The sequence below is a fragment of the Cupressus sempervirens genome, chromosome 1 (genome assembly GCF_028749045.1).
Source record: "Cupressus sempervirens isolate cs-2001-9-10 chromosome 1, ASM2874904v1, whole genome shotgun sequence".
NCBI lineage: Eukaryota > Viridiplantae > Streptophyta > Pinopsida > Cupressales > Cupressaceae > Cupressus > Cupressus sempervirens.
This window is the reverse complement of record NC_143118.1, coordinates 859,539,942-859,564,265: the sequence shown is the minus strand read 5'-3', so window position 1 is coordinate 859,564,265 and position 24,324 is coordinate 859,539,942. Positions and strand designations below refer to the sequence as shown.

Genomic DNA, 24,324 nt, shown 5'->3' with positions numbered 1-24,324 from the left:
TGGGATGTGTAATACCCCGTCAAAGGATCCAAAGAATTAATCTAGAATTTCACTAAGTTTGGTAACATTTTTTTAAAAAATAACATGAAAGTAAATACCACATATAACTTGTACTTGATAATGGAAGCAGTAGCAATGTCCATCTGAAAGTAAACATAACATACATAACCGATTACATTCTTTAAAGATCTCTTAACGTTGAATTACATACATGAATCCATCTAGTACAACAACCACATGAAATAATAATGATAAGTCCAATGTTTAAACATTACATTTCCAAATGCTCAATAATCCTCTGTACATGTCACAGGGTATGACAAGCTCAAAGAATATACATATGTAGAATAAGGTACATCATCCTATTCTAATCCATGATACATCAAAGTAAAGATAATCACATGATACACATGATACATCATCATAGAAGACATATACATTCATCATAAAGATCAAACAAAATAAACTAAGTGCACAGTTCCTCCCAACTGTTAATAGCATCATTAGACCATCGTGGGCCCTAGCCATCCCTCCGTGCGTAACATCCCAAATCATCGAAGAGATCACCGGTAATAACATAGTAGGAATGTCACTCCTACAACATCATATGTAGAAAGTAATCTAACATGCAAATATAAGCATAAGATAACATCATCTAACATATGCTAATCATCAATGAAAAAGGATACATATCCACCATCACGAAGGATACATTAGCCACGATGCCTCAATGAATCTCAAATGATAAGAGTGGAAAATACACTACCACCCGACCACGTGGTAAATAAGTGGTCCACTCCCATCGTGCCGAGGAGATAATCTCAAGTTTCAAACATGCTATCCATAACACATAGCACAAATCTCTATAGTCCAGAAATCCTAAAAGTATACTAACTCAAAGGTTCCAATCACAAAACTGACATCTACTTCTTAGAGGCACACAATGACATGTAGGAACCTACTATGCAAGCGAAAAAGTGTTATCGCATTTATCTCATACAAGTTACCCTGGCAGTTAGCTAAACTCCACGAGTCCATACAGATCTCATGCGGCCACTAGTATCCTCTCATACTGACGAGGCATACTATGGAATGCAAGGTCACAACCATGTGTTCTCACTACTGCCATCCTAGCCTATACAAGCACTCAAGGCATGGGCGAGAATAAAAACTCTTATCTTTTTAGGTTCATTCAGTTAGTATTAGGTGTGAATGTTATCACTTATTAATCCAACTTACAATGAGTTACCCTGGCAGCCTCTTAGGGCCCCGGCCCCCATTGCAAGCCACTTCCCGTCAATACATGTAGATATCCTACCCTAATGCTCATAGAATCATAAATCTCAAAATCACAAAAGATAATCCAAAATAAAATCTTCAAATATGCATAAAAGCATCAAATCTCCATGAGCAAGCATCCATAGAAAATCATGACCACAACAGCTCTCTATTGGCAACTGAAGTATCACTGATAATCAAAGTATCCAATGGTTCTCAATAACTAAAATATATATCAATCATACTGATCGAAGACTCCAAAAATGGTTGAGCCAAACATGTCACCACATGACATCATCAAGAATAAATCCACATTATAGTCCCATCATGGCGACTAGAAAATAACCAAAGATAACTGATCAATGACCAAAAATAATGGTTAAGTCAAGTGTCTCATACATAAGAATCTCAACTATAACAATCAATATTCACATCCAATACATAAAGCATTCCATCACATAACCACGGTTGGGTTTATAAAGATCGAGATTAAAACATCATCATGACATCACAATCACATAACCCCCAAGCCTCTGGTAGACGTCCTAAACTGGTCAACACTAGTCAACCCAAAACCCAAAACAATAGCATAAGAATACACAATGTAAACACATGTTTTAGTTTTGCTAAGTTTTCAAATTTGAATTTAAAAGTCTCAGTTTACGTTTTCCCAAATAAATATCAAGTGGAGAAGTTTCATGTTTTACCTAACCCATGTGTATGTTTAATAGATAAAAGTTTCTCCATTAGACTCAATTTTCTAATTGATTTATATGACATTGTTTGAAAATTGACATTCTCAATGAATCAAAAACTTCGATTATATATTCTAATAATTAATCTTAATTAAACTGAGTTTAATTAAATTAATTATTATTATCTCTTCATAATTGACAAGCTCAATATCAATATTTTAATCATTAAAAGAGTGATCCATTAAATTATAACTTTATAATAATCATTTATAAATAATTATATATACATATATATATATATATCTATATACATAATAACATTTAATAACTAATAACAATGCAAACAAAATAAAAATTCATAATTAAATATCATATGAGATATCGTTGCAAATAAAATAAAACTTTTGTAATTTCAAACCAACGGTGATATAATAATCACTGCCGATACAATATATAAAACCTGCGGGTCGCAGGTACACTAAAGACCGCAGGTACTCTGCGGCTGCAGTCTGTATTAATGTGGCCGCCGGCGGGGGTGAGGAAATATATTCCCCCCCCGTCCATTCAAAATTTATCATATATATATTTTTTAAAAGTTGCGTTTTATTAAAACGCACCCCTCCAATGTAATCCGCAATGCAACATTTGCTTGCGGTGAAACATATATGTATAAATAATGCATATATATACACAAAATTCCAATTCTCAAAATTTTTCTATAATCCTTTGATCTCAAATTTTATCCATTAAATCATCTGATGGTTTTGGCTACAAATTTAAACCCTAGCCCCGTGTTCATTCCAGATCTAAGCATACAGAATTCTCAAATAAAATTAGCTACCATATTGAGAATTGCATAAGAAATTCTTCTGAAGACATATGGAAGACACGAAGAAGACAGGGAATGCATGATGCGAAAATAGCATAAGTAAAATCACAAGAATCTACCTGGATTCTGATGCTAAATCGCTCTTCCTCATAAAAATTCGTAGAGCAAGCTCCTCCCTTCTTCAGAGTTCTCGAGTCCTCCAATGCTCCAATTGCACTCCAAAATGCTCCCCCTCTAAGCTTCTATGAATGCCTGAATATGAAGAGCTCTAAAGAAACCTTTGGAATGCTTCTTGAAACTGCTGAAAGGTGTCACCAACTAAGCATAGGTCTTTTCGCACCTTTTTGGTGAGTCATAGAGTTGTAGACACCTTGTGCTTAATTGATGCACTAACCCCCGTGTTGTTGGCACATGTTAATTCCCATGCAAGCTTATAACTCCAATTTACTTTTAAATAATTTCTATTTAAATTTTATAACTTTCATTATAATTTTTATAATTTTTATTATTATTATTTTATTTATTACTTTATTATTATTTTATAATTATTATTAATTTCAATTTCTAGTTTTCTTTTATTTAATTCCTTTCCTCAATAATTCACATTTAATTAATTAAAATCAAAATATCAAAGATCATGATATTTTATTAATTTTCTCAAATAAATAATTTATTAATTAAATCTATTTATTAAGACTTAATTAATGAAAAATTAACCATAGACCTCCAAGATAAAATATGAAAACCCATCATAGAACAAATCATACAAAATAAATCTAAAGGGTTAAAAATCACGAAATATGTCATCCGACACATTCGATGGGTATTCAACTTTGATACTTGTCCTAACTCACTAGGACAAATGGTTTTTAGGTTTGGGATTTGGACTTGAGAATTTATCTCCCTTCTCTTATCATTGAGATAGTATAATAGGGTACGCTCATCCTAGCAATTCAGGGAAGTCGATACCCGGTACTTGCAACCTGCAAAAAAACCATGCATGTACATACAATATATAATGGTAAGGTAAACAGACAATGGCAGAAAGTGGTGCATCGTGTAGATCTTGGCTAAGCAGGTGACTACGACTCCCTTCCTTAACCACATCAGAAATGCCATAAAATAAGAAAACACGCACACCATACACATGCAAGTATGGGGTAAGTAACCATAATAAAACACATGAGATAATAAACCATCTAACTAATCATCAGTAATAACTGAAAACAATGTAATGATCATCATACACACATGAAATGTAAAGTCTAAATGATCTCATCATATATCAACTAAATCCCTATCATAATATCTGATAGTGTCAAAACAACACCACTAAGCCATCAATCATAAAACTAGTCTACATAGTCTGATAATAATAGCAACAATAAGTCTAGAAAAGATGTGAACGAGGGTAGGCACTACATCCACCCCCCCTTGGATTAGGCTTACTCCTGGAAGCCTACAAACAAATAGGGATATAACTCCCTCAATCTAGCTGCATCCTCCCAAGTAGTTGAAGAATCATCAGTAGGGTCCCATTGGACCCTTACCTGCTTGATGGTTCGAACCCTAAGGGTCAACTCCCGCTGCTCCAGAATACGAACCAGCTCCAAAGCCAGCTGCCCGTCCTCTACCTACAACGCATTCCAATCAAGAACATGCACAATATCAGGAATATACTGCCTAAGCACTGAATCATGGAAAACATCATGAATGCGAGCTAGACTGGGTGGTAGAGCAACACGGTAAGCAACTAGGCCAATCCTCTCTAAAATCTCGAATGGTCCCACAAAGCGAGGTGCTAGCTTAGAACCCTTTTCGTACCGGATCAGACTCTTTCACGGTCACACTCTCAAAAAAACCTTATCACCCACAATAAACTGCTTATCAATCCTATGAGCATCGACATACTTCTTCTGACTATCCTATGCCGTAGTCAAATGCTCACGGATACGCATTACCTGTTGCTCCATTCCACGAAGCATCTCAGGACCCAATAGAATGCGATCTTTGAGGCTGTCCCAACTCAAGGGTGTATGACAAGGACATCCATATAATGCCTGAAATGGTGCCATGCCAATAGAACTATGATACCCATTGTTGTAAGCAAACTCCACTAGGTAAAGATAGTCCTCCCAATGTGTCTGCCTATCCATCACATACATCCATAACATATCCTCCAAAACTTGGTTCACCCTCTCTGTCTGACCATCAATCTCTGGATGATATGCCGAACTGAAGTTTAACTACGCTCCAAGCTCATGCTGCAATGATGTCCAACATGCAGATGTGAATACAGGATCCCTGTCAGAAATGATCTTTCTAAGAATACCATGTAATCTCACAATGTCACGCATGAAGACATTAGCTATTGAAGTTGTTGTGTAGGAAGACCTGATTAGTGAAAAATGTGCCACCTTAGTCAACCGATCAACAGTAACCATGATAGCATCATGACATCGAACTATCATAGGTAATCCTACAATGAAATCCATGGAGATGATATCCCATTTCCAAGAAGGAATGAGATTTGGCTGCAAAATTCTAGCCGGGTGCTGGTGTTCTGCCTTAACTCTCTGACATTCAAGACACCTAGCCACAAAATCAGCAATATCTTGCTTCATCCCAGACCAAAAGAACAAACGTCTCAAATCAGCATGCATCTTTTTGACACCTGGATGTGCTGAGTAAGGTGTACGATGGGCTTCTGCCAGAATCAAGGTGCGAAGCTCATCCAGTAATGGCACATAAATCCTCCCCAAATGTCTCGAAAGACCATCTGATTCTCGAATGTAACCTGCAAACTTACCTTCCAAGGGTCTCCCTGAATCTATCTCTCTGCACACTTCCTGATACCAGGAATCTGTAGGAAGTGCCTGAAGAATCCGACTCCTCAAATCCACACTAAGAGTCATCGATGTTACCACATGTCTCCTGTGACTCAAAGCATCTGCCATCACATTCTCCTTACCCTGAATGTACTTAACCTCAAAATCATACTCGCATAAAAATTCCATCCATCGTCTTTGGCGAGCATTCAAATTAGGCTGAGTAAAAATGTACTGAAGACTACGATGATCACTATGTAGCTCAAATTTGTGCCCCAACAAGAAATGTCTCCACCTTGTCAAAGCATGAACTACTACTGTTAACTCAAGATCATGTGTAGGGTAATTTAACTCATGATCCTTGAGCTTGCGTGATTCATACGCAATCACCCGTCCATTCTACATCAACACTGCTCCAATTCCTTCAAGAGAAGCATTTGTACACACCATAAAATCACCTTCTAGATCAGGTACAGCTAAAATCAGTGCACTAGTCAAAAGCTCCTTGAGCCTCTGAAATGCTTCCTCACATTTCTCTGTCCACACAAACTTCTTACCTTTCCTCTGAAGAGAAGTGATAGGATGTGCTATCCTAGAAAAGTTCTGGACAAATCTGCGATAATAACCAGCTAAACCCATGAAACTACGAATCTATGACACATTAGTTGGGGTAGGCCAATCTATTATCGCCTGAATCTTTGCAGGATCCATTGAAATACCATCACCTGAGATAACATGCCCTAAATATTGAATCTCCGATTTGAAGAATTCACACTTAGTGGCATTGGCGTAAAGCTGATTGCCTCTCAAACACTGCAATACCAACCGCAGGTGTTCCTCATGCTCCTTCTGAGTCTTAGAAAATATCAATATGTCATCAAGAAACACAAGAACAAACTTGTCAAGATATGATGGAAAAACACCATTCATCAAACTCATGAACATCGATAGAGCGTTAGTCAACCCAAAAGGTACCACTGTGAACTCATAATGCCCATAGCGCGTTTGAAAAGTGGTCTTGTGAATATCTACTTCCTTAATACGAAGCTGGTGGTATCCTGACTTAAGGTCAATCTTGGAGAATACTGTAGCTCCCTTGATCTGATCAAATAAGTCATCAATCCTAGGCAAAGGATACCTGTTCTTAATAGTCACCTTGTTCAACTGTCTGTAGTCAATACAAAGGCGCAAAGAACTGTCTTTCTTCTTCACAAAGAGCACTGGAGCTCCCCATGGTGATACGCTAGGTCGAATGCTCCCTTTGGCCAGAAGTTCCTCTGGCTGAAGACGTAGCTCACCCAGTTCCTGAGTAGTCATACGATAAGGAGCTTTAGAGATAGGCTCCACTCCAAGAATTAGATCAATGCTAAAATCAATGTCCATCTTCGGAGGCATGCCTGGAATCTCACTTGGAAAGACATTTGCGTACTCCTATAAAATTGGGTGATCTAAAGTCTTCCTCACAGGATCTTCCTCATCAAGATCATTTACCATAATAGCAAATATCTGACATCCCTTACAAAAAATTTGCTTCAATTGCATAGCAGAAATCATCCGCAGAGATATAGGCCTTAGTATCCCAACTATCTTCACATCATTCCCTTGGTCATCTTGGCACAAAATAATCTTCTTCCTACAATCTATACTGGCTCTATGAGATCCAAGCCAGTCCATGCCTAGAACCACATCATAGGAACCAAGGGGTATGACTCGAAGATTCACTACCGTATCAAAGCTCCCTAAGCTAAGCCCATACTTATGAACTACAGAATCCGTGGAGACCTTAATCCCTGAGGCTAGTTCTACTTGCCAACCATGATCTTGCTTCACTGCATCCAGCTTACACTTAAAAACTATAGATGGTGAAATAAATGAATCTGTAGCTCCTGAATCAAACAATACTGAAAGAGATATACCTCGAATAGCACCTGTGGTCTCAACCACTGTTCCCTGATGATCTGCTTGATGTTGATCAACTGCTGCAAAAACTCTATGAGCTCTCCCTGCATCACCAACTATGGGTTCTGAAGCTATAGGCCTAGGTCTTGAAAATTGTGGTGCTCGTTGTGGACACTGAGCTGCATAATGTCCAATCTGACCACATGAAAAACATTTTGTATTCCTGCCAGATCCTCTTCCCATAGGTGGTACATTAGATTGCTGGCAAGTGTTCCTACTTACAAAAGTCTGGCTACTCTGAGCTAGCTGATTGGACTAACTCTGTTTATTGCATTGAGCATTGCGTTTGTTCTTAAAGTTAGAACCTTTGCCACCACCTTGAGCCTGAGAATTTGATCCCTTCTACTGCTGAGACTGCTGCTGATACTATTTTCCCTTAGAAAAGAAAGGCTTCTTGTTACCACCTAAATTGAAGTTGCCTTTAGATCCTGATGTTGTTGGTGCTCCTACAAAACCACCTTGACCAAGGTTGGCACTTTTCTCAACAAGGATTTCTCGATGTACCGCATCCTTGAGAGTTTTTGGCTCAAATACCTTGACACCCCCAATAATATGGTTATTCAAACCCCTAATAAAGTGTTGTGTCAACTAAGCTAAATTTTCAATGAACCCTGAAAAAGGCATAAGCTCATAAAACTTACGCTCATACTCGGTCACTGACATAGTGTACTGCTTGAAATTATGAAACTCATCTGCCCTTTGTAGTTCCCATTCCTCTGGTAGGAATCATTCATGGAAAATCTCTAAGAATAGTTCCCACGTGACACTGCTCATATTGATTCTCAGCTTCTTCTCCTCAATCATCCACCAAGTGGCCCCAAAATTATTTAAATTAGTGATCGCAAATCTTGCCTTAACATTGCTATCAAAATCCTGCATGGCAAAAATTCTATTGAGGGAAATCAGCCACTGCTCGGCCACATAACCAGAACCTTGCCCATTGAAAGGCTTGACCTTGGATCTTGAAAGATCCTTCATCTGAGTGGACACAATGGACCTCTGACGATCCTTCCGAGGACTTCTAGATCTGGGTCTATGCTCTTGTTCTGTCTGATACACTTTAGGTTGTTCTTGAATAGGAGGTAGATGTTCTAAAATAGTCTGCATCATCTGTCTCAAACCAACCTCTTCAGACTTAGCTTGGTCCTCTCTATGGCTCTCTTCCTGCTGCCTACTAGAGTGCTCTTCCCTACTCTCTACATGAGCCGATCCCTCATGGGCAGACTCATGGGCACTGATAGCTCTGCCACGACCACGACCTCTTCCTCGGCCTCTACCACAGCCTCTAACAGAAGACCTAGTCCCAGACACCATCTTACAACAAAACAAGGTACTATTACAATCAAAAGACACATGTTTGCAATAGACTAAGTTCAATTCTATGTTTAGGTTTAAGTAAAATCTCCAGTTTTGAAAACTAAGTGTTGAAGTATGAAAAATATTCAAGTAACAGTTCAGGTTTTGTTTCAGTTCACCTAGTTTCAAGTTGAAGAGATAAACTTAATAGTTCACAATTCTAGTTGTTCCAAAATACCCAGAGCTCCCAATGTAGAAACTCGGGCTCTGATACCAAATGTAATGCCCCGCCAAGGGATCCAAATAATTAACCTAGAATTTCACTAAGTTTGGTAACATTTTTTTTTAAAAATAACATGAAAGTAAATACCACATATAACCTGTACTTGATAATGGAAGCAATAGCAATGTCCATCTGAAAGTAAACATAACATACATAACCGATTACATTCTTTAAAGATCCCTTAACGTTGAATTACATACATGAATCCATCTAGTACAACAACCACATGAAATAATAATGATAAGTCCAATGTTTAAACATTACATTTCCAAATGCTCAATCATCCTTTGTACATGTCACAGGGTATGACAATCTCAAAGAATATACATATGTAGAATAAGGTACATCATCCTATTCTAATCCATGATACATCAAAGTAAAGATAATCACATGATACACATGATACATCATCATAGAAGACATAGACATCCATCATAAAGATCAAACAAAATAAACTTAGTGCACGGTTCCTCCCAACCGTTAATAGCATCATTAGACCATCGTGGGCCCTAGCCATCCCTCCGTGCGTAACATCCCAAATCACCGAAGAGATCACCGGTAATAACATAGTAGGAATGTCACTCCTACAACATCATATGTAGAAAGTAACCTAACATGCAAATATAAGCATAAGATAACATCATCTAACATATGCTAATCATCAATGAAAAAGGATACATATCCACCATCACGAAGGATACATCAGCCACGATGCCTCAATGAATCTCAAATGATAAGAGTGAAAAATACACTACCACCCGATCACATGGTACCTAAGTTGTCCACTCCCACCATGCTGAGGAGATAATCTCAAGTTCCAAACAGGCTATCCATAACACATAGCACAAATCTCTATAGTCCAGGAATCCTAAAAGTATACTAACTCAAAGGTTCCAGTCACGAAACTGACATCTACTTCCCAGAGGCACACAATGACATGTAGGAACCTACTATGCAAGCAGGAAAGTGTCATCGCATTTATCTCGTACAAGTTACCCTAGCAGTTAGCTAAACTCCACGGGTCCATACAGATCTCATGCAGCCACTAGTATCCTCTCATACTGACGAGGCATACTATGGAATGCAAGGTCACAACCATGCGTTCTCACTACTCCCATCCTAGCCTGTACAAGCACTCAAGGCATGGGCGAGAACAAAAACTCTTATCTTTTAGGTTTATTTAGTTAGTATTAGGTGTGAATGTTATCACTTATTAATCCAACTTACAATGAGTTACCCTGGCAGCCTCTTAGGGCCCCGACCCCCATTGCAAGCCACTTCTCGTCACTACATGTAGATATCCTACCCTAATGCTCATGGAATCATAAATCTCAAAATCACAAAAGATAATCCAAAACAAAATTTTCAAATATGCATAAAAGCATCAAATCTCGATGAGCAAGCATCCATAGAAAATCATGACCACAATAGCTCTCTATTGGTAACTGAAGTATCACTGATAATCAAAGTATCTAATGGTTCTCAATAACTAAAATATATCTCAATCATACTGATCGAAGACTCCAAAAATGGTTGAGTCAAACATGTCACCACATGACATCATCAAGAATAAATCCACATTACAGTCCCATCATAGCGACTAGAAAATAACCAAGGATAACAGATCAATGACCAAAAATAATGGTTAAGTCAAGTGTCTCATACATAAGAATCTCAACTATAACAATCAGTATTCACATCCAATACATAAAGCATTCCATCACATAACCATGGTTGGGTTTATAAAGATTGAGATTAAAACATCATCATGACATCACAATCACATAACCCCCAAGACTCTAGTAGACGTCCTAAACTGGTCAACACTAGTCAACCCAAAACCCAAAACAATAACATAAGAATACACAATGTAAACACATGTTTTGGTTTTGCTAAGTTTTCAAATTTGAATTTAAAAGTCTCAGTTTACGTTTTCCCAAATAAATATCAAGTGGAGAAGTTTCACGTTTTACCTAACCCATGTGTATGTTTGATAGATAAAAGTTTCTCCATTAGACTCAATTTTCTAATTGATTTATATGACATTGTTTGAAAATTGACATTCTCAATGAATCAAAAACTTTGATTATATATTCTAATAATTAATCTTAATTAAACTGAGTTTAATTAAATTAATTATTATTATCTCTTCATAATTGACAAGCTCAATATCAATATTTTAATCATTAAAAGAGTGATCCATTAATTTAGAATTTTATAATAATCATTTATAAATAATTATATATACATATATATATATATATATAAATATATACATACATACATACATAAATATATACATACATACATACATAAATATATACATACATACATACATATATATATATATATATATATATATATATATATATATATATATATATATATATATATATATATATATATATATATATATATATACATAATAACATTTAATATCTAGTAATAATGCAAACGAAATCGAAATTCATAATTAAATATCATATGAGATATTGTTGCAAATAAAATAAAACTTTTGTAATTTCAAACCAATGGTGATATAATAATCACCATCGATACGATATATAAAACCTGCGGGTCGTAGGGTACACTATGGTCGCAGGTACACTGCAGACTGCAGGTACTCTACGGTCGCAATCCGTGTTAATGTGGCCGCCGACGGTGGTGAGGAAATATATTTCCCCCTCGTCCATTCAAAATTTATCATATTTATATATTTTAAAAGTTGCGTTTTATTAAAATGCACCCCTCCAATGTAATCCGTGATGCAACATTTGCTTGCGGTGAAACATATATGTATAAATAATGCATATATATACACAAAATTCCAATTCTCAAAATTTTTCTATAATCCTTTGATCTCAAATTTTATCCATTAAATCATCTGATGGTTTTGGCTACAAATTTAAACCCTAGCCCCGTGTTCATTCTAGATCTAAGCATAGAGAATTCTCAAATAAAATTAGCTACCATATTGAGAATTGCATAAGAAATTCCTCAGAAGACATATGGAAGACACGAAGAAGACAGGGAATGCATGATGCGAAAATAGCATAAGTAAAATCATAAGAATCTACCCAAATTCTGATGCTAAATTGCTCTTCCTCAAAAAAATCCGCAGAGCAAGCTCCTCCCTTCTTCAGAGTTCTCGAGTCCTCCAATGCTCCAATTGCACTCCAAAATGCTCCCCCTCTAAGCTTCTATGAATGCTTGAATATGAAGAGCTCTAAAGAAACCTTTGGAATGCTTCTTGAAACCACTGAAAGGTGTCATCAACTAAGCATGGGTCTTTTCCCACCTTTTTGGTAAGTCATAGAGTTGTAGACACCTTGTGCTTAATTGATGCACTAACCCCCGTGTTGTTGACACATGTTAATTCCCATGCAAGCTTATAACTCCAATTTACTTTTAAATAATTTTTATTTAAATTTTATAACTTTCATTATAATTTTTATAAATTTTATTATTATTATTTTATTTATTACTTTATTATTATTTTATAATTATTATTAATTTTAATTTCTAGTTTTCTTTTATTTAATTCCTTTCCTCAATAATTCACATTTAATTAATTAAAATCAAAATATCAAAGATCATGATATTTTATTAATTTTCTCAAATAAATAATTTATTAATTAAATCTATTTATTAAGACTTAATTAATGGAAAATTCACCATAGACCTCCAAGATAAAATATGAAAACCCATCATAGAACAAATCATACAAAATAAATCTAAAGGGTTAAAAATCACGAAATATGTCATTTGACACATTCGGTGGGTATTCAACTTTGATACTTGTCCTAACTTACTAGGACAAATGGCTTTTAGGTTTGGGATTTGGACTTAAGAATTTATCTCCCTTCTCTTATCATTGAGATAGTATAATAGGGTACGCTCATCCTGGCAATTCAGGGAAGTCGATACCTGGTACCTGCAACCTGCAGAAAAACCATGCATGTACATACAATATATAATGGTAAGGTAAACAGACAATGGCAGGAAGTGGTGCATCGTGTAGATCCCGACTAAGCAGGTGACTACGACTCCCTTTCTTAACCACATCAAAAACACCATACAATAAGAAAACACGCACACCATACACATGCAAGTATGGGGTAAGTAACCATAATAAAACACATGAGATAATAAACCATCTAACTAATCATTAGTAATAACTGAAAGCAATGTAATGATCATCATACACACATGAAATGTAAAGTCTAAATGATCTCATCATATATCAACTGAATCCCTATCATAATATCTGATAGTGTCAAAACAACACCACTAAACCATCAATCATAAAACTAGTCTACATAGTCTGATAATAATAGCAACAATAAGTCTAGAAAAGATGTGAACGAGGGTAGGCACTACAGGATGACTTAAATATCACACACTAAGATTTCATTTCTAAACTAAAAGTGTTAAATAGTCAAAGTTGAATTAAGAGACAATTCCTTCATTCTTCCTAAATAATAGAGGCCATCAATGGAGTTCTTTTTTAAATAACTTCATAAAACTGAAGTTTTGAAGTTGTCTTTTCTTGACATAGCTAATTATTCCTTTAAAAAGTGTAATAATTCATAAAGAAATAAAATTTTGAATGTAGTTTCAAAATTTAAAATATTTTTTTATTGTTTTAGTTAATAATTAGTTTGGATAATGATTTATTGTTTTTGAAATTAAAAAGCAGTAAAAAATGGAAGCTGACCTAGGAACAAAATGCTGATAAATAGTCAAAAGTTGGAAGTAGAAAATATTTAAACTACCCACTTTTTTAATTTTGAAAATCCCCTAACCAGAGTATCCAAAAATGTATAACTAATTTAATAGTAGTTCCATAACCATAATATATGTGATTACAGTAATAACGTAAAGTCCAGAGAAACAACATAGACAGAGTCCACCTGGGCCAAAGGTTGAAGCTAAAAGCATAACAAGAAAGCTTTAAAAATAAAGAGCTAACTCTCTTTGTTCTTCTCTTTCCCCTTTGGTTTGTCCAATAGCAGCTACAACCTATCATCCACTAGAAACCTATATAAGGAACTAGTGGTATGCACCCCTACCATAATAGTTAGATCCTCCTTCTCAATGTATAGAAGGTCAATGGTAGAAGCCGCATAATACATGACCTGAACTATGAACTTGGTTACATCATTGAACCTCTATTCCACAATCTCCTATCTCCCCTCCATCTTTTTGATGCTCTTCTCTAGGGTGGAATACTCCTCCTTATGGGCCTAAGTTTCATCTCTAAGGGTCATTGTCCAAGGTTTGTTTTCCTTCTCCTAATGACAGAGAAGGAAGGTGATGATATCTCCCTTATCCTCCACCCTTTTGGTTTTTTTAGGGTATCATTATTGTACATATCCGCAACATGGGATGACATAGGGCTTGCATGACTATTAGTAGGGCTAATCTCCCTCTTCCATTTTTTATGATCATTGCTAGCCTTGTCTTCCTCACCGTCCTCAATGTATTGCTTCCTATAAACCTTCTTTTTCTATCTTTTTGGGGGTATTTATTTTTCCCACTACTAGGGGAATCTGAACTAACAGGGGGATCATGCTTGGCCTTGGAATCTTTTTGCATCAACTTTTTCATTTTCCTGACAGTCCTCCATCTCCCACCCTCTGTCTCCACAGAAGAATCAACACCATGAATGTCTTTCTCCATATTTTATTTTGTAATTGCAGTGGAGGAATCGAAGAGGGTAGACAAAGTGATCAGTTGCTTGCCTGGCAATCTACCGCCCATTTTGCCCAACGATCTGTTTTCCTTATACCCGGCTTCTGACACGTTGGACGCTATGTACCAGTGGGCCCTACGTGAGTCAAATTTTTAGGGTAAGGCAGACTACGTTCTTGTCAACACGTTTGATGAGTTGGGTGCCCTGCTTTGGGAGTGGGGCCCGTATTTCTTCCCAATCTGCTACAAGGAAAAGATTTGAATGGGCTCGCGAGTCTTTCAGAGCAGGACGAGGGTTGTCTGAAATGGCTCGACGGCTACGAGCTAGGCTCGGTGATATATGTTTCCTTTGGCAGCCTCACTCTCAAATCGAACGAGCAGCTGGAAGAGTTGGCGTTGGGGTTGGAAAAAAGCGAGCATCCCTTTCTGTGGGTGTTAAGAATGGATATTGCAGGAGGTATGCCTGCGACTCTGCCAGAGGGTTTTGTTGAAAGGACTAAGGATCGGGGAATGGTTGTGAAATGGGTGCCTCAGGTGAAGGTGTTGGCTCACCCTTCTGAAGGAGGGTTTGTTACTCACAGCGGGTGGAATTCGTGTCTGGAGAGCATGAGCATGGGAATCCCAATGCTTGGATGGCCATTTTTCGCTGACCAATTCTGGATTGCCACTTTTGCAAGGATGTGTGGAAGATTGACTTGGACTTAGAGGGCGTTGAAGTTGATGAAAGTCTTCTGGTTAGAAAGGGGGAGATTGAGAAAGGGCTCAGGAGATTGATGGGAGCGGAGGAGCTGAGAAAAAGAGGGGGGGATTTGAAGCAGTCGGCACTTAGAGCGGTTGGGGAGGGAGGTTCTTCTTTTCTCAACTTGAACAGTTTTATTGATGACATTACATAGCTATGTAAATCAGCTGCCTTTAAAGTCGCTTAGTAATGGAAGCATGGTATCTCTTTTTCGTGATGGGATGACTTAAATATCACACATTAAGATTTCATTTCTAAACTAAAAGTATTAAATAGTCAAAGTTGAATTAAGAGACAATTCTTTCATTCTTCCTAAATAATAGAGGCCATCAATGGAGTTCTTTTTTAAATAACTTTCATAAAACTGAAGTTTTGAAGTTGTCTTTTCTTGACATAGCTAATTATTCCTTTAAAAAGTGTAATAATTCATAAAGAAATAAAATTTTGAATGTAGTTTCAAAATTTAAAATATTTTTTTATTGTTTTAGTTAATAATTAGTTTGGATAATGATTTATTGTTTTTGAAATTAAAAAGCAGTAAAAAATGGGGTTTGACCTAGGAACAAAATGCTGATAAACAGTCGAAAATTAGAAGTAGAAAATATTTAACCTACACACTTTTTTAATTTTGAAAATCCCCTAACCAAAGTATCCAAAAATCTATAACTAATTTAATAGTAGTTTTATAACCATAATATATGTGATTACAGTAATAATGTAAAGTCTAGAGAAACAACATAGACAAAGCCCACTTGGGGCAAAGGTTGAAGCTAAAAGCATAACAAGAAAGCTTTAAAAATAAAGAGCTAACTCTCTTTGTTCTTCTCTTTCCCCTTTGGTTTGTCCAATAGTAGCTGCAACCTATCATCCACTAGTAACCTATATAAGGAACTAGTGGTATGCACCCCTACCATAATAGTTAGATCATCCTTCTCAATGTGTAGAGGGTCAACGGTAGAAGCCGCATAATGCATGACCTGAACTATGAACTTGGTTACATCATTGAACCTCTGTTCCACAATCTCCTATCCTCCCTCCATCTTTTTGATGCTCTTCTCTAGGGTGGACTACTCCTCCTTATGGGCCTAAGTTTCATCTCTAGGGGTCATTGTCCAAGGTGCGTTTTCCTTTCTCCTAATGGCAGAGAAGGAAGGTGATGATGTCTCCCTTATCTCCACCCTTTTGGTTTTTTTAGGGGTATCATTATTGTACATATCCGCAACATGGGATGACATAGGGCTTGCATGACTATTAGTAGGGCTAATCTCTCTCTTCCATTTTTTATGATCATTGCTAGCCTTGTCTTCCTCACCATCCTCAATGTATTGCTTCCTATAAACCTTCTTTTTCTATCTTTTTTGGGGGTATTTATTTTTCCCACTACTAGGGGAATATGAACTAACAGGGGGATCATGCTTGGCCTTGGAATCTTTTTGCATCAACTTTTTCATTTTCCTGATAGTCCTCCATCTCCCACCCTTTGTCTCCACAGAAGAATCAACACCATGAATGTCTTTCTCCATATTTTATTTTGTTTGACAATTTGGGGTAGGGAGGGCTTAGGGTGTCTAGTTTCCATAGTGGACACAACCTCGGTAGGGACTTGAGGGGTCGAGGTAGAGATAGTGGGGTTAGGTAAAATAACTTGGACATTGATAGGTTGGGGAGGGAAATGATCTTTGTGGAAATTATATAGTTTAAACACAAAAGCCTAGTGAACGACGATACAAGATTTTCCATCCATCATCTTCTTCCTAACTTTGAGAATGTTGTCTTCCATAGATTGCAAACTAAGGTAGGGAAAAAAAATAGGTCATGATTTCGATAGTGGTTCAAGATAAGGAAATGGTAGTAGTAAAAAGTATACAATCTACCCTCAAGAGTGATATATTGCATAATGGCATAAAATACCTCTTTCTAGGGATCCATCAAGGTCATTCTCACAAACTCAGACTCCCATCAAGACAAAAGCACTTGTTCAGATTGGCTTCGTTTGAGACCCTTGTCTACTTTCTCCATTTCCTACCTTCTAAGGAGAGACAACCACCCTTCACAGTGACCTCTTTGTTGATCTCAAAAGAAATCTCATTAATTATCACCCTCATATTATTCTACAGATTAAAAAGCTACATAGAAACAACCTTCTCATGGCCTTCAATGCATTGCATGTAGGGAACCAAACCACCCTCCTTAAGGTAAGTCCAAGCATCTTCCTTATTTTATTCATTAGTAATTTGATCGATGTGAACAAGATTCCCCCCCCCCATAACTTTGTTCTCTCCCAAACTAGTAGTGAAATCCTCAAAAGAAACTAACATTACCCAACCTTCCCCACAACACAGTCTGAAAATGGAAAGAAACTTAATAGAGAGAAATTTGGTAATAAACCAGTTCAAATGGCAAAAGAGAAAATGATTAATACCCAAGCAATATTTTTTATTATCACAATCCACAAGCACAGACAATCATGTATCATAATCAATCCAAGTACACCCCCTCCAATACCAGTCACATATGCTTTTGCCAACAATAGTCATACCATTATTATTTTAAAGTCCCATCCTTTCTTTCCTGATAAAATCCCTCAAGGCATTACATAAGGAGACCTTTCATATTATGAAAACATCCTATAAAAGTAGATAGTTATTTCTAGGGTGAATCATGGCCTTTTCAATCTTATTAGAGTTATTCATACTCATCTGTCCTTTTAAAAAGGTGATCATAATAATGATGACCCAAAAGTGATCACAACTATAATAATGATTGATTGACTGCATTATGGTTAATTTATTTCTTTTTCCACAAGGTCCTATATATCAGCTAGTTGGCCATCAATATTTAGCAAATTACACTAACATCAATAATCTCACAACCAATAGTTTCCAGTGCATCAGCCACCTAGTTTCCTTCATGGTAAGTATGTTGAATGGAAATTTCCCAAAACCTCAATATGAGGGTATGGACATTATCGATTATTGAGGAAAATTTCCAAATTTCTTTTACTATCTCTTAATTGGCTCAACAATGAGTTGAGAGTCAGTTGTAACAATCAAGTTTCAAATCACAATTGAGCTAGCAGACTTAACCACCTTGAATAGTCCCATGGCTTCCAATATGTCTATGGTATTCTCAACATATTTTCTAGTGTAGGCCATCACTAGATTACCCTTTTCATCTTTAATTGTGCCTTCCACAATAGTAGAACCATTCCCAATTGATCCATCAAAATTGAGTTTAAACTAGGAGGTGGGCGTGACTACCATTTCACTTTCTTCCTAACCTTAATTTTGAAGTTCTCAAATTTGGATATTAGAACATGTAGTCCCTGATTCTTGGCTATATTTTGGTCACTAATAGTAGGAGGATGAGGGGTTGTCTTCCATCTCTAGAGAGGAATGCATTTCTTCAGGAGCTTTATTTTGATTTGCAAAGTAATCGAAGGGGGGTGGGGAAAAACTTATCTCTAAAGTTGTGGTTTTCATCTCCTTCCATAAGTGCCAACACACATAGGGGGTTAAAACCTTCCACAACTTCTCAATAATAGGGTGAGTAGGCATAGCTTCCTAGTGCAACATAAATTATTGGAGATCACCATTGAAAACCTACTCAACCCCAAACCTATTCAAGATCCCCCTCCACACCTCACTAGCATAGGTATAGTGGATTAGGAGGAGAGAAATATATATTCCTCCTTATTATGGCACACTGTACTTTATTTAAGTAATTGGAATAATATTCTATTGAGATTGTAAATTGTGAGGATGCTCCCATGAAGTGTCACCCACCAAAAGAAATTAATCTCAGGGAGAATGTCTGAATTCCACACTTATTTGGACAACCCAAAATATCCTCATACTCACTAATTGCATTATAGATGGATTTTATATTGAACTCTCTAGAGGCATTTAATTCCTAAACTATAGAATCCTCAATAAAAAATGCTGGGATCTTGGTTCCTTCCATAATAACTTGGAGCTCTTGGATTAAATTTTGGTTCTAGATATCATAGTTAAGTTTCCTCCATTTTTCATTTCTATTGACATAGTTACATAGCCATATACCAAGAGGTTTCGTGCACACATTCCTCAAAGTCCTATACTCAGTTTGGTATAGAGTATTACCACTTGCCCAATTATCCTTCCAAAATATAATAGTAAATGTAGAGGTTAATGTTTGAAATATTCAAGACTAGCTAGGTTACTGAGAGGGGAGGGGTGAATTAGTAACCTCTAGAACTTTATCAAATTCAACACTTTATAGCAATATACCATTTATCATTTATTGATGTAATTGTAATAATCCAATTACCATTTAGTTCATCAAATCTGATCTACTTTCATGCATGAGAAACATAAAACATTCATAAGACTTGAACACAATAATTTGGTGACCCAGAAACCTTACAAATAGAAAGTAAAACTAGGGTGGGGATGATACCCACAATACTTCAATACTATAGCATAAAGTTGACCTATTAAGGCTTACAATGATCACTTTTGATGATCTGCCCTATTAGAAGCAATTAGGATTGCTACGTCCACCTTGTTAGAGGTTTTACAAACACACAATGAAGTATGCACTTAGTTAAGAGATTTGAGAAAAGACTGTTAAGTCTACCTTGTTAAAGGATTTGGACCGGTTCACCTGTTAGGATGACGTAGTAGATCTCTTACTTACAAGTGATTTGCTGATAGGGATTCTTTGAAGTACTGATCACCTTTTGTGATGAATATGTCTTTGTTGTGCCTTTTCTGATATGACCTTACAATATACTTTGTCTGCTACTAATTCACATTCACATTCTTCTATTTCACATTACTATTTTCACTTGGATATGATACAATAAATTACATATATATCAATCCAATTTACATAATTACAAAGTCAGCAAATATACAAGTTAGCACCAATATTACAAAGTTGACCTATATGTAGATACTCGAGTTTTGAAGACTAACTTAGTGAAGTTTTGATACTCGATGTCCACTGTCATTACTTAGCATTGTCATGCATTCAATAAAAGTGGAAGCTCGGTTCATACTGATCACCTCAATGTAGTCTTGAACTCAGTCTGCACTGGTGACTCGATAGATACTATGTAACTTGGTAGAAATTGAATTACTCATTTACCAAGACTGCACTCGGTAAACACTAATCATCATATAGCTCAGTTAACACAGGCTTCACTTTACATGAACTACTAGCTTGGTAGAAACTGCAAAGCTTGGTAACTATTGATGTGCTCAGGTTGAACTACTGGACTTCACACTGATTGAATTCACTTGGTAACCACTAAAATGCTCTGTAGGAATTGTAGTGCTCGGTGGCTACTGAATTACATGGAAAACACCATAGACTGTTTAATGAGCTTGATAGACGTATAGAACCCGAATAAGTGTTGTTACTAATAAAAAACTTGACTGAATGTCATCAATCTCCCCCTTTGGCATTAGTGACCAAAACACTTATCAGCCAAAACTTATATACATCATAGTGTGGTACTAGCTTGGTATGGTATACTGTTTTTGAGATTTTTCAAAATTTATCTTTGTAAGTATATATAGTATACTATATTTGCAAATTCTCTACTATATACACTTTCTTTGCATGATTATCCCCCATAAAATATATATATCATAATAAGTATCTCTCACTATATATGGCATATTAAGTGTCTCTCCCCTTTTTTGATAATAATGCCAAAGATTTATTCAAAACTTATTTACATGGAGACACCAATATGAGAAAAAGAATTAGAATGTACCTTAAGTATAAGTACTACATTTTTATCCTAATTCTCTTGCAAAACTTTGCATGTATGGAGAGTAATTTGCACTTCTATAGAGAGTTCTATCATGTGATCTGCAATGGAGAACTTGTTGTCATGGATCAATGTTTTTAAATAAATAATATGCTTCTACATTGTATCCATGATGTGAAGGATCATATTTTGAATATCTATCAGTGTAGACCAGATGCTTTCTTCTTCTCTCAACAAATTTGCCTGCATATCTAACAAGAATCTAATTTTCATATGATGTGCATAGCTTGAACCAGAGTCAAGTTGCAATTGTTGTGCACTAGCTTTCAGATTTTCATCAATCTTTGTTAGTTTTCTCTTTATCTCCTTTGTAAACTCGGTAACATCACAAAACTTTCCAAAAAGTGATGTTACATTTTTGCAAGAGGTTTCAAGATTGGTCAAAATTGAGGAAAGCTCCACTTGTTGGATAGCTATTTGTTGAGCAATGTACTCAAAAACTTTATTATCAAATTTCTTTTCTGCTTTCTCAATCAATTTGTCTTGACCACTAAAGTCCTCATTAAACTTATGGACCACCTCTTCTAATTGCAACAAAATGTGCTGAGAAGTATCAACTTCAACACCTATCACCTCAGTCAAAACATTCTCGGCATCATCTATGATTTTGTATCCCTATGATCTCTTTCTTCTCTCAATTTCTTCTGCTTTGCCTTCTTTTGGAGGAGTTGACCAGCTATATGTATTTGATTCCTAGTGATATTATCAAAGTCCCATTTGGGAATTTCAATCTCCTCATCTAGGTCTATACCCCCCTATATCTCCTTTCCTCTACTCAAAAATCTTGTACTCGGTTGAGCCTTAGGTTCAACTGTCCTTGTTATCTGATATGGAAACAATAGTAGAGATAGTAGGACTAGCAGTGAAAATTTGTACAGTGCCAATAGATGGAATACTAACTAGTATGCTTACTGAATCCAAAATTGAAGTACTTATAGAATTATCCAAAACTAGAGTAGTCAAAATTGTAGAATCCAAAATTGTAGTACTCAAAACTAAAGTACTTATTGCTGAAGAACTCAAAATTGTAGAACATACTATATCAATTGTTGATGATGCTAACTTGGTGGCTGAATAAGAGGGAGGCTCCAACTTGGTAGATGAAGTGGTAGAAACTTCTATTAGTGATGTGTTGAGCTATGAGGGAGTGAAGAGTGATTTGACATTTGATGTATTTGCTATGGTCACAATCAAACTCGCTAAAGCTATCTCTGAGCTTGATGTAGCTAGTGGTTTTCTTGGAGAGTGAGGAAGTGAGGCAATGACTGTGGCTGTTATCTTCTTAGGGTCAGTCTCCTCATCATCTTCTTTGTCTTCCTAGCTTCTTCCTCTTTATCTTCTTCAACTTCCTCATTGTGAAAATGTGTGGGTTGAGTGTAAGTTTCTTCTTCCTCATCATCATTGTCATCATCATCAACTTCTATTGGGAAGTCACTTTTTTTATGCAAGTGATAAACACTCTTCCACATACTTGTGGCATTCTTAACCACATGCTCTATATCCTTGATCAAAATTAAGCAAGCATTAAATCTAAGAGTCATCTTATCTTCATTTTTATTTAAAGACTCTTTTACCTCAACATCTGTCATGCTAGGTAGCTACTACCTCAGGGTTTGTGCATAGATATCTTTTGCTATTTGCATAGAAAAGTCTCATCATGGCTTAATTTTCTCTAATAATTCATTAGATATTTGGGAGGCTATCTGATCTGGAAAATACTTCCATTTTCCCATTTTGATTAACACCAGTTCTTCAACCTATTTCTTTTCTACCTCTATCCTAGTTTCATACTTCAAGGATTTGAAGTTGGCTATAGCTACACCTTCTTCCAATTGTTTCAATTTTTCTTGGAAGGTGGGAGGAGGTTTGCTAAAGAAAATCTCACTACCTTTCTTACTGGACCTTCTGGTGAACACTGTAGTGGATGGCTTAGGTGGCTTGGTGATGATCACCTTTCCTTTCTTCTTCACTAGTTCTTCTTCCTTTTTTGATTCCTCTTCATCCTGTACTTCTTCAACATCTTCTCCTTTGCCCTTAGTTAACATAAGAGGTGTGTTTCATTTTAGTTTTGCTATTCTCCTCTTTCCTTTTTCAACCACCTATGGAAACTTAATTTCAAGCTCTATCCTTGCCTTTGCTTCATCATATGTTCCAAAGTATGGTGCCTTTGGATCGACAGGTTCATTCACCAAGGCTTCAATAATGTCTTTTACTTCATCAATGTTTACCTCATAGGGAAGAGGTTTTACCCATACAACTCTGGGTTTTACTACCTGAATGTTGACTCTATCATAGTCTACCATGAAGCAAATGTCATTTTTGTAGTCTTCAACCAATTTCCTAGGTATCCAAAATCTTTTATTCATTTTCTCCTTGAAGACATCAAAATAGTTATCCATTATGCTAACAAAATTCTCTCCCAATTCATAAATATATTCATTAATCTGATATAACACTAGCACATCTTTTCTCCATACTATCATGCCTTTTGAAGGGAAAAAATTCTTAACATAGAAAAATAAACAAGTCAATAGAGAATTGAATTTGCAAGGGTTGTTCTTGTAAGTTCTGATACTTTCCATATTTTTGTTAAATTGCTTCAACAATAGATCTGCAAGGTCATATGACAGATTGTTCTCACAACCTTGTATTCCAAGTCAAGAGCTTCACATGACACACTATTGAGATGGCTAGAATTGTAAATCTTGTGAGCTATGACATGTATGCCAAATTTTAGTTCTACATTAGTTACACTACTAATCTTCATGCCTCTATCATCCAACTTGGCTAGGGTTTTTTTTTCTAGTTCAGCCCGACGTAGGGTTTTGGTGGTTTTGGCTTTAGTGAGCATGGGGAGGTTAGTGATATGATGTATCATCTTCTTGGTGATCATGACTAGTTG

General features: G+C 36.2%; 1 protein-coding gene across 1 annotated transcript; it reads left to right on the top strand.

Annotated features, from left to right (window-relative positions):
- Positions 1-11,760: 11,760 nt before the first annotated feature.
- Positions 11,761-15,567, top strand: LOC149580554 (7-deoxyloganetin glucosyltransferase-like). The gene is made up of 3 exons (XM_089804955.1): positions 11,761-11,788; positions 14,871-15,002; positions 15,059-15,567. The coding sequence occupies exons 1-3, from the start codon at positions 11,761-11,763 to the stop codon at positions 15,565-15,567; spliced, it is 669 nt and encodes a 222-aa protein (XP_089661081.1).
- The last annotated feature ends 8,757 nt before the right edge of the window (positions 15,568-24,324 follow it).